The sequence below is a fragment of the Apaloderma vittatum genome, unplaced genomic scaffold (genome assembly GCF_000703405.1).
Source record: "Apaloderma vittatum isolate BGI_N311 unplaced genomic scaffold, ASM70340v1 scaffold8421, whole genome shotgun sequence".
Taxonomy (NCBI): domain Eukaryota; kingdom Metazoa; phylum Chordata; class Aves; order Trogoniformes; family Trogonidae; genus Apaloderma; species Apaloderma vittatum.
In genome coordinates, this window is record NW_009697332.1 from 7,168 (window position 1) to 19,700 (window position 12,533).

A 12,533-nucleotide genomic window follows, 5' to 3' on the forward strand; every position below is an offset into this window, starting at 1 on the left:
TCACAGGAGGCCTTCCATTTCCTTCATGAAGGCTTCGTACACGTCATCCTTTGTCTGTACAGAGATAGGGGCAGATGATCCAGCCTTGGGGGCAGCTTTGGTTAATGGGAGAGCAGGCTCATCATCCTGTTTTCTCTGGGAGGCAGCCGAAGCTCCTTTATTCTCCCGTCGCACTCGCAAGGCAGTGGGCACAAAGCGAGTGATCTCTGCCTTGGGGTTAGTGATCTGCGGCTTGGCACTGATCGTGGCCGTAGCTTTCTTCTCGATGGTGGCCGCACTGGTGTCATCCGCCTTGGGGCGCTGAATCAAGCTGGGCGGGGCACTCAGGACCCCAGGATTTGGAATGGGCGCTGGCGGGAAGAGCCCAGGCGGGGCAGGTCCTAAAGGAGGCACTAGAGGTGGCCGTAACATGCCTGGGCGAGGAGGAGGGATACCTGTATGAGGAAAAGAAAGCGTGAGCTCACTCGACACCTGGGAGTCTTTAAAACTTTGGTCAAAGAAACTGCACAGGCTTAGAAAGCCAAAAAGGAAAAATAAAAACAAACAAAGATGAAGCAGCAGAGTCTTTAAAAAAAAAAAAAAAGAAGTTTTCAACTCTGCACCAAATGCTGAGTTGAATGTGTTGCTGATCTTCAGATTTTGAAAGGTCCAAGAACCTGTGTATTTCTCCCTTTAAAATTATAATCTGAAAATAAAGATTCTTGATGATGCCATTTTAGAGTCATCAGAAATGTATTACCATACAGGAAAAAAATCAAACCAAACCTATCTCAAATTCATTAAGTGGAGCACCACTATAGCACCTTGGGGTTTTTCAGAAACAGTCCAGCAGAAGTTTAAACTCCAAAATCACCTTTTTGAGGACAGATTTCTTGCTACCAAAGTACACACAGCAGTACACAATTACTTCCTTGTTACTCTGCAGATAGAACGCAATGCAGCCACACAGACAGGAACAAAGGCAAACCAGTAGCCACTTGCATTTCCTGGCTTGGTCATCACAGTAAAAACTGGGAAAAAGTAGGGAGAGACTTGGAGCTGAAGCAAACAGAACACCCTACCTGGTGGGGCGGGAGGAGGCAGGCGAGGAGGCGGCCCACGTGGAGGAGGACCTGGAGGCAGACCTGGTGGGGGGCCTGGAGGAGGGCCAGGTGGTCGGCCAGGTGGAGGGCCGGGTGGCAGAAGTCGAGGTAAAGGCCCACGTAGTCCTGGTAAGCCAGGAGGTCTCAGGAACGGAGGAGCTCCTGAAAGCATGCATCCAAATAAAGAGAAGTTTAGTTAATGCTTAAGAAAACCCAAAACTATCTCATCAGCTAATACTAAAGATCCTGAAAAGAACCTGAAAGCTCTTCTTATGCTAGCCAGCTGCCAGATTAAACAAACATTTTATACCAAAAAAAAAAAATCTCAAAAAACGGCAGTACATCTTAGGGGAAAGTTTCTTCACAACAGTCAATTACTTTCTCACTTGTGAAAAGGGCTCTTCCCCATGTAATGAAACAATATCAGAAAACAGCTACTGAACTGAGGTTGTCAGAATTTAAACAGCTAATACTGAAAAAAACCCAAAGAGCCACAAAAACCCACACACACTACCAAAGTTTCTAACTATATAGTGGCTCCTGAACCTCTTCAGCATGTCTTCTTTGGGGTAGGGAATGAGGGGGAACAACAGAATTTTAAAAAAAAGTATAAAATCCAGCAAATAGTAGAGAGGCACATGGCAGCAGGCCTTGTTATTCACACTCAAACACCAGCTTCGCTGCTGTCAGTGTCAGCCCACATCCATCAGTCTGACTACAACTACAGGAGCCTGATGCCTCAAAAAGCCCAGCAGAGCAACAACGGACTGACCAGAGAAGAGATAACAGTCCCAGCAAGTACCACACCGGGCTCCTGGTACCTAACCTGCACCACATTCTGCAGCTTTAGAGCTCCCAATCCGATATATTTTCATAATCGTTGAATCGTTTAAGTTGGAAAAGACCTTTAAGATCATCAAGTCTGACTGTTACCCTAGCAATGCCAAGTCCACTGCTAAACTATGTCCCTAAGCAACACATGTACACATCTTTTAAATAAAAAGACCTTTAAGATCATCAAGTCTGACTGTTACCCTAGTTTAGCAGTGGACTTGGCATTGCTATGTCCCTAAGCAACACATGTACACATCTTTTAAATACCTCCAGGGATGGCGACTCTACCACTTCCCTGGGCAGCCTGTTCTAGTGCTTAACAACTCTTGCAGTGAAGAAATTTTTAATATTCACCTTCAGGATTGTGTTCTGTTTTGGGCAACTCAGTATAGGAGAGATATTGAGGTCTTGCACCAAGTGCAGAAGAGGGCAACAAGGCTGGTGAAGGGCCTGGAGAATAATTCTTAGGAGAAGCAACTGAGGGAGCTGGAACTGTTTAGTTTGACAAAGAAGAGAATGAGGGGGGACCTCATCATGCTCTACAATTCCTTGAAAGGACATTGTAGAGAGGTTGGTGCTGGTCTCTTCTCACAGGTAATTCGGGACAGAACCAGGGGGAATGGTTGCAAGTTGCAACAGGGCAAGTTTAGGCTGGACATTAGGAAGAAATTCTTCACGGAAAGAGGGTGGTTGAGTCACCATCCCTGGATGTGTTTAAGTGTTGCTTAGATGTGGTGTTGGGTGATATGGTTTAGGGGTGAACTTGTAGTGTAGGGTTAATGGTTGGACTCGATGATCCCAAGGGTCTTTTCCAACCTGAATTGTTCTATGATTCCATGAATTTCAACCTCCCCTGGTACAACCCGAGCCCATTTCTTCTTGTCCTATGGTTGAGTCACCATCCCTGGATGTGTTTAAGTGTTGCTTAGATGTGGTGTTGGGTGATATGGTTTAGGGGTGAACTTGTAGTGTAGGGTTAATGGTTGGACTCGATGATCCCAAGGGTCTTTTCCAACCTGAATTGTTCTATGATTCCATGAATTTCAACCTCCCCTGGTACAACCCGAGCCCATTTCTTCTTGTCCTACACTGCTTATTACTTGGGAGAAGTGACAGATCCTGACCTCACCACAATCCCTTGCCACATAGTTGTAGAGAGCAATAAGGTCTCCCCAGAGCCTCCTTTTCCCCAGACTAAACAAACCCAGTTTCTTCAGCCACTTCTCACAGGACTTGCTCTCTAGACCCTTCAGCAGCTTCTCTGAACATGCTCGAGCGCTTCAGTGTCTTTCTTGTAGTGAGGAGCCCAAAACTGAACACAAGATCCAGGCTGTGGCCTCACCAGTGCTGACTACAGTGGGACAATCCCCTTCCTGGTCCTGCTGGCCACACTAGTTCTGATACGAGCCAACATGTTATACTGAGAGCCTGCATCCTTCAGAACAGAGTAAACCACGTGTTCACCTGGTGGAGGGCCAGGAGGAAGGCCAGTGGGGGGGCCTGGAGGTCTCAGTGGAGGGGCCGGAGGTGGTCCTAGCGGAGGTGGTCCAGGCATAGGAGGTGCCTGTATCTGTGTTGGAGGAACTGGCTGTGGAGGCGGTTGCTGCTGCTGTGTCTGGGAAGTCGCAGTAGATGACCCAGTCTCTGCAAGAGCCTCTTCACCGAGTTGTTGCTGCTGCTGTTGCTGTGATGTCTCTTCAGACTCTGAGTCATCTTCCTCCTCCTCCTCCTCTTCTGAATATTCTTCCACTTCTCTTCCTTCTTCTGGAATTTCCTGACCTGGAAATAAGACATACTTATAAAATCAGTCCAGAGGTAATATCTTTACGAACTTCAGAGAAACCTGAGCACACACACAAAAAAAATCCTACTTGAAAGGAAACTGACTACATTTTGTTGTTAAACAAAAAAATGAAGATATCTACAAAGAAATTACAAATATCATAGTTCTAGATAGTGCTCTGTCACTACAATCTGCGTGTTCCTGTGAGAGCTGAAACTTCTACCACAACTCAAACTGCAGCTATTTCATCTATGTTTGCAGGAAGGGGAGAGAATGGGGACAGTGTGGTAGGGGAACATGGCCTCAAACATAATTCTCATGTAGAAGAAACTTATTTCTGCTAAAGGATATTTTCAGGGAGTACAAATCCTTACAAGCTACAGTCCGAGTCCATAGAAATATCACCTTTTCTTTTTCACCAAAAGGTTCATATCTCACTTGAGCAATTGTTTAATTAAGCAAAATAAAATTAAGAAAAAAAAAAACCCAGCGTACCAAAAAACTCCACCCATAGTTGCTACCATAACTTCTAATCTGCTATGCAAAAAAAGACACTAAACCAAAAATACGCTAACCACAGCTTATACACTTAGCAGATCTTGCAGTATGACCACTAACAACACCACCACCACAACACTGAAGGTAAGGCAGCATGACAACATTTAAATCTGAACCAAACTCTAAAAGGACATTAGAAAATACTGGATTCAGTAGAGACATGAAACGAGCTGTCCATTTCAATTTCCAATTATTTGGGACTCTTAAAGATCTGATACTCTCAACCCCAGGAGCTGGAATTTGAAATATCGAGGCAATTTATCAGAACGCAGTCATGTGGAGCCCCACACTGGGTGCCAATTTATTTGTCAAGAGTTAGGGCTGGGCCTGTCACTAAATGAATGACAGATGCTCTCTAATCCCTCTCCCTCCCCAAAAGAGAAGGGAAAAGAGAATAAAGCAAAGAGATTTAGGGACTGGAACAGAACATTACAACAGCTTTAATAAACATAACAGCACTAATGGAAAATAATGAAAACAATGGAATACATACAAATAAATGAAAATAATATAGGCAAATATATAAAAAACAGTAAGTGTAGAACCCAACTCCCCCCTCCAATAGCAATTTCCACTGATGTCGCAGAGCAGGCAGCACCAGGGAAGCCCCAGGCTCAGTGGCAGAGGGAAGCTGGATTTGGGAACTCAGGGTTTGGACTCAAAGGCAGAACAACAGTCAGAGTCCTCCTCAGATGCCAGCCATTGAAGAAGAGACCATAACCCCTGTTCTCCCTCATAATGCCATATACATCATATTTGATATAATTAAGAATTTCTGAAATACTTTTGATGGTCACCTGTCCTGTCTGTTCCTGCCTGGATGTGCAACCTTTTACTTTCTTGTGACCTTTTACTTCCCATCAGCCACTGTCTGCAAAAACATGCTGTCAACTTCAAAAAGTACAGCCTCTCAGAGGAGACTGAGCTCAAAAGTAAAAAAATCACTGAACAGAATCAGTTCTGTTTAGCTCAAACCAGGATATCTATAAAACAAGAACTGTGCAACTCTCAGAGACTGAGCTCAAAAGTAAAAAATCACTGAACAGAATCAGTTCTGTTTAGCTCAAACCAGGATATCTATAAAACAAGAACTGTGCAAACAAAGTAATCTTAAACCATTAGGCTTCCAGTTAAGGTTTCTCTTGTATCTCCACTTAATACGTCCATCTCGCTCACCTGCCATCCGTAACATCATGGCCTGGAGTGGAGTCAGTTCTTTCATGTTCTTTTTCTTTTTTCGTGACTTCCCAGGCATATCTGCAAACCGCACACTATGACCTGGGGAAAGCAAAGCACAGGCAAGGGTGGCAGGAGGTGGGAATAATAATAAAAAAAAAAACAAAACCAGACAGATTTAAGTCTTCTACCTGCTACAGATAATACATCATTCTAACATGATACTCCTTGCACATGAATTAACACTGGTGTTACCAACTAGTTGAAGTTTTGTCAACCTAGATTCTCTGTCAGCTGGTCTCCCCAAAGCAATTTGAAAAAAAAGATAAAATCAAAAAGCATTAGCATTATGAAATTCAGTTGTCATAGTCATTCAAGTCATTGAAGAGTGAGTAAATTTTAAGCCAATGGCTTAATTTTTGTAGGGTACCCTGCCACTTCAATTCTTCAGGTGAAAAACGCCTTGTGACCTTACTAAACTAACTCAATTGTTAAGAAAGCAGGTCCACCTAAGAAAGACGCTTCACTTTCAGATAGTTTCCCTCTGATCCATTTACTAACACAATTATTCAGCTGGAATTTAGGCAAGTTATAACAGTGTTAGCTGACTAAACAAATTACTTTCCCTCCCAGTCAGGAAAACAGACAAACTCTTAGTAGTTTCTTATTTATTTTTTTTAAATAAAATTGGAAGGAAGACGACAAACTCCTATCTGTAACTACACCCATCATACCTGATTTCTTTTCTTCACCACCTTCTCTCTCCTTATCATTATCACGATGCAGGAAGTCCTCGCTCTCACTCTCTGCATCTGACCTATCGCTGTCACTGTCGTCACTACTCTCATCATGCTTGTCTTGATCCATATCCTCAGGATAACCTTCGTCTTCACTGGTACTGGACATATCATCATCATGCCCTCGTTGTCCTGCAGGAAGCGAAGTGTTAGGAAATGTATAAACTCCAGATACTGGGGTGGAAGACAGAGCTTACAGTTAGAGAAAAGCCCCTAGCAACAGCATAGACACGTTGTCAATCCTTTACTGTTTAGCACACTCTTAAAAAGTATTTTGGTGTCTATTTATAAGATTTCCTATTAACGAGCTGGTTAGTTTGCACAGAAACCAAGTGGAGGCAACTCCTACCTACAATCCATTAGTTCATTTCTATAACATCCACCACCGAAAAGCTCCAGTGCTTCCCGGTGTGCAATAAAGCTGATCTATCCATTTCCAAAAGTTTCTAGGGAAGATATGTAACTGTGTTAAAAACGAGGACCTAGGTTCTCCTAACAAATCCACACCCAGGTTTGGATTTTTCAGGGATTGGGTATTTTTCTTAGTCATCTGTTGGGTTGTGGGGTTTTTTTTGAAATAAGGAAGGCTTCTCCAAGAAAGCCGAGGGGTTTTTTTCCTGCTTTTTGTTTGTTTTTGATGTGTTTTTTTTTTAAAAGAGTAATAAAATATTTCAGCCTTTTTAAGACTACATGGGAAAATATTCCACCTATGCAACACAATGAAAACAAGTATCTGAAAGTTGTAGTTAGAAGCCTCAGGATTTAAAAATTCCAACTGATAACAAAACTGCAGGTATTATGAAATGTACTAGAACCACCTCAAAGGTACAATCACTTAAGAGTTGTCCTTCAAGTAGTATTACCATCCATATTGCCAAAGAACACCGTGCCTAGGGCACAATGTTCACAACAGCACTACCCACAGCAAAGCAGAGAGGTCACGGAATACCCCAGACAGTAATAGGAAAATCTTTACCTCCTTCAGAACTGTAAGAAATCTCCTCTTCTCGTCTTCGAGGTGCCATCTCCAAGGCGAAGCCCACTTTACGGCCATACATCTGTAGGACCTGAGGTGGGGGTGGCCCTGGAGGAGGTCCAGGGGGCTTCCTGCCTGGAGGTAAACGTGGAACACCAAGCCCAGGAGGAGGAAGTACAGAAATGGACCGAACTGGTGGTCTGAAATTAGAAAGTAAATGAGAAACACATGAACAGAAATTTAACAAAACCAAACGAGCTTAATTGAACTCTTCAGCTTTCTCTCATCATTGCTTACACAGAAGCCTCCTGAAAAGAAGCATCAACATTCATAAAGCATAGACTTGTCCCAAGGAGTTTACAACCTCAATTGAATATCAGATTAAAGTAAGCTTCTCAGAAAGCAACTAAATACTGGGGAAAAAACAAAACCCAACAAACCACCAAGGAAAAAAAACGCAGCCAGACAAGTACCGAACCCCATCATAGAAGGAATAAGTACAGTAAGAGCTTAAACTGAATATACTAGCAAGACAAAAGAACACATATAAGGCAATTTAAGGGACATTTATGTCCAACGGTGCAGCCCTTTAAGTTTTACTGATATGCAGAAAGAAGACACAGTATATCACCCATAGATCAATTTAAAAAAAAAAACTGTAAAAGTAGGGAAAAAAAAAAGATGAAGGGCTTTGATTATAAAACATACAAAATCATTCTCAGAGAACTCCCAACTTTTTCTTGTCTATACCTCTGCTTCTGCCCCTAGCTACTCTCCACTAATAAAAGTGCCTTTTTTTTTTTAACTTCCTCTTCAAGTTCGTTTTTGAGTGATCTTTGTTGTTTGGGTTTATTTGGTTGTTTGTGGGGTTTTTTGTTTTGTTTGCTTGTATTGTGAGGGTTTTTTGTATTCCTATGCTTACCCATAAGCTGATGTCTTCTTGAGAATAGAAGGTGGCTGGGCTCCTGGAAGGGGAATGTCCTGTATGAGGATGTTGGAGGGAGCATGCGGCATATCCGGTAAAGGGATACTTTCTACTTCAACATGCTGAGCATTCTGGGGAAAAAAAAAAAAAAGAGAGAACGGGTTACTTGCGCTACTCCCATAGAAGCTACTGCAGAACCTCATTACCTTTCAGAGTACGGAATACATGGGACCTGTCATCACTTGTCAAAGGTGTCTGTTCTGAGGGCACATTATCTTGCAGTAGTCTGTGAAATATGCTTAGGAAAAAGACAACAGTAAAAGCTTTCAACACAAAACAAAGTGCATGCAGTGCATCCATGAAAGGCTTTAATATTTCAGTCAAAACCCAGTCAGGCTTCCATCTCCCTTTAGATCTTCAGTTTCCAAAGTGAAGAGGCAAATATGTGTATACTTTCTAAGTATCAAAAAATCACAGGATGCTCTATATTCCAAAGGGAAAAAACCCAAATCTTACAGATACTTGCACTCGGGCAATATTACGTTCTCCAATATGGCAGGGAAGAATGCCAAAGAAAGCTCTTTAAAGATTCTCATTATTTCCAGCAACAGATCTAGCAGAAATTCACAGAAATATCAACTGCATGCTCACAGGTTCACTCTCTCTCTCTTTAACACAGAAAACAATCCTTATATTGTTGATTTGCAACTTAAGTTCCCCTTTTCCCTGTAATTTCTTGAAAAAAATCTGTGTATCAGAGACAAACAGAGACTTGGTAACCCCCATGCTACCCTCACTTACATACTATAAGTGCAGGTACTATACAAATTAAGTACTCAATATGGGCCTTCTTCATAACTGTCAAACTTAACAAGCAGATGGAGGTACATAGTATCATAGTTACAAGACTGAAATATAACGTTACCTTGACAGCATCAAAATACTGGCTGAGTTGTGATCTCTTCTGTTCATACTCCACTTCCAACTTGCGCAGCTCTTTATAGATGTCAGGATTCTCCTTCTCATAGAGCCGCAAGATGCGCTCAAAAGTCTCGCGGAGTTTCTTGCGTTTATCTTTTAGCACTTTTTCATTAAGTTGTGGCTGTTGGACTGGGTTAAACTCTAATCCAAGATAGTAAAAAAAAAAAAAAAACCACCCAAAATTCTTAAGTTAATCTGCTCCATAACTGTGAAGAACGAAACAGCTTCAAAGTAAACAATTTAAGATCCTTATTTTCAGGAAGTATTCAGCCTTACGACAATCTTCTCCTTCAATTCTAAGTCACTATCACAGACACTACTCATTCTTTATACCAGTCATCCTCTTGGGGGGGAAAAAAAAAGCCATCTCCAACTGTACCATATCAAACCATAATCAACCCTTGATCATTTCTTCTAACAAGAAAAAAAGGTTACTCTATTTTAGTCTCCCAGTTGTCCTTTAAAACTGTTATATATCTACATAAACCACCGCCTAAGTCCAACACCTGTTTTCTCTCACTCACCCATCTCATCCAACTTTTCCATGTCCCGGATAATCTGCTTTGGATCTTTCATCTTCAGTACAGCTGCTCGTACCATCATTCGTTGCTTTTTGTTCTAAGATCAGAGATCAAGGAGATCAGAAAAGTGTCACAGGAGAAAGAGACAGAACCTTTTTATCAAATAGCCCCCTCCCAGTATATAATTTTAAATTATTTAATTCTCAAGTACTTATAATAATGTTTCAAAAAGCTGTAATCATTACAAGTTCTGAAATGGCAGATGATGAGATATGGTTGCTATAAACAAGATTTCCGTCTACATTTTCTCAAACTACTTGTGTTAACAGTATTTTCTAAAGTGAATCTTTGGCTATCAGCCAAAACATCTGTATCCTATTCATCAGCCACAGCCATACAACAATCGCAAACATAATACACAGTATAGGGAATGCCAAGTAAACACTTCTGATCTCTTTATTACCTTCTTCAGCTCCCTTTTCCGAGCTTCCTTCCCTAGAAAGGAAGGGAAAAGAAAGAAAACGACAACTTGAAAGAGACAATCAAATCCAGGAAGAACTTTTCCTTCACCAAGACTAGCGCCGTTTCTCAGTTCACTCATTTTACAGAGACTGTAACGGTTTAATTCGTCTTCCCAATGAGAGAAGTACAGCACTAGATATATTTCTATTTCATGTGTGTTATACAGAAAGAAAACAAGATACAGCAGTCTCCAGAAACAGGGGTGTTTCTATACAAAAAAGAACAGAGAGCAAAAGACAGTGATGTGTGCAGCCATGGAAGAGTTGCTGTCCAGAAGCTGAAACAGAGCCAACAATGGACAATACACTCTAAAAATATGTAGAATTTATGTATCTGAAATAATGAAAACTCAGAATTTCGTGCTGAAATATGCTTTATCTGCTTAGCATTTACAACATCTGAGATGTTACCAAAAGGAAAAAAAACAGCTACTCGATCCCCTCATCTAACCAGAGCATTACAAAGTTTAACATGTTCCTCAAATTCTAGCCTCAGATAGATTAATTATTTCCCAAGAAGCAGCCTGCAGTTTTCCCAAAGACCTTTAAACACTGATAACTGCAGCAAAATCTAAGGGGTAAATACTCAGAGAAGCAGCGAGATGGAAGCAAACAACTCTCTCAGGAATTTTTTTACACCAGCCAAAACTGAGACAATATATTTCAAGTTAGGAAAAGTCACTTCTGATTCACAAGTGAGGATCTCTTCCTCAGAGAAAGCTTTTCATCTGCTCCCCTAGGACCCTCTCATCCCCATTCCCATCTGCTTCGCTTTTATAGATACTTACGGGCCTGATCTGTGGGATTCATAAACTTCCCACTCTTGGTGGATGATGTAGATCTCCGCCCCATTTTGACCTTCTTCCTTCTGCTTCAAAAAATACCCTTTAAAAAACGAGGGAGAGACCTGGAAGAGATTACATGCTTTCAGGTCCTAGGCACCAGCAGCTTGAGCATGCTTATTTCTCTTGTCTCTATCAGCAGGTTGCTGCCTCAAAAAGCTCAAATATTTGTGAGGTCCACAAGCCCTACTACAAGCTCAGCATTCACATAAAAGCCATCCCACTTTTAGTACTAAATGTCTATTTTAAATGAATCAATTAGTTCCTTATTACTCTAAGATTCAAAACAAGAGGCTTCTTGCTTACATGATGGAGAAGCACAGAAGAGGGAGAAACACACATTCTATCTTCCTAAGGGCATATCTGAGCCCTTCTAGCTCTTCCTTTACTTTCACACAAGCTTTCCAATTTTCAGTTTTACATTCCTCCCTATTTCAAATGTTCCACACACACTTCTCCCCTTCCTCAATACTTGTAAGCCACCCTTGATTTCTCTCCCCAGAACCCACTGTATCCATCAGCAAGTGTTCTGTTCACATCCATGTCATCTCACCACAGAGCACTGCCCTCAGGCTCTCTACCTCCACTCGTACTATTCCAAGCTGCATTACAAGGATCAGAGAAAGTTATTACAGAAAGAATTATTTCCTGTCTTTAGACATTTCTTCCACTAACAGACAACTACATAAATGTCCAAGCTGTATCCAGAGATGTTGCCTCTCTCGTAGCTCTAATCTCCCCCCATCCCCACCTCTACTACTCTGTCAAAACACCATTAGAAAAAGTAAATAACACCAAAAAAAACCCCTCCACCCAATAGACTCTACCCCAAAGATCTACACTCCACTCTGAAATCTGTGAGCTGACAGGATGCAGCTTTTTAGTCACCATGCCACATTCAAATAGATAACAATCAAAGCTTAAGTATTCATGTAAGTATTCAGTCCAAAGTTGCCTGCAGCCTCACTGCAGTGGCCATGCGCATTTTTCTTCCCTAATTACAGAAGATGCCACATCCAAACCACTAAACAACATCCCTCCCCTTACCCCCAAAAAGAAATTTAAGCACAGTGCATCATTTTGTGCTTCAAGGCCTCACAGAAGGGTTCCTAGCAAGCTCCAAGTGGCCACATCCAATGCACTACTACAAATCTACAGAGTTCTGCCCATGGCTTATACTCCCACAATACACTTATATTTAGCCTGCTGCTGTTTGTAAGAGCACCCCACGATTTGTGACCACCAGTAACATACATCCCAGACCACAATTACTTTATATTTTTTTGCACGACACTACCATTTCTTTAGGTGGGAAGCTCACCAAACAGAGGTAGGAGTTATATTCACACCCCGTATTTCCCACGTTTACAGGCTTACGGGAAAGAGAACAAACTTCTGAAACCTCGATTCCCTTTTTCGGACACAAAGCAAAGGGCTTCAACGCAACAAGTTACCAGTCGAAGGAGAAAAATAAATAAATTAAATTTATCACTTTTTGGCCACTGGGAAAAGAGGCAGAAAGCCTCCCACGAGGCGC

At 41.8% G+C, this 12,533-nt stretch overlaps 1 protein-coding gene across 1 annotated transcript; it reads right to left on the minus strand.

The window, feature by feature from the left end:
- On the minus strand, window positions 1-11,061 carry WBP11 (WW domain binding protein 11). The gene is made up of 11 exons (XM_009877604.1): window positions 10,943-11,061; window positions 10,097-10,128; window positions 9,637-9,730; window positions 9,057-9,253; window positions 8,129-8,262; window positions 7,207-7,406; window positions 6,168-6,362; window positions 5,434-5,535; window positions 3,381-3,695; window positions 1,062-1,244; window positions 1-434 (listed from the first exon to the last, which is right to left on the minus strand). The coding sequence occupies exons 1-11, from the start codon at window positions 11,004-11,006 to the stop codon at window positions 1-3; spliced, it is 1,950 nt and encodes a 649-aa protein (XP_009875906.1). The 5' UTR covers window positions 11,007-11,061.
- Window positions 11,062-12,533: the final 1,472 nt, after the last annotated feature.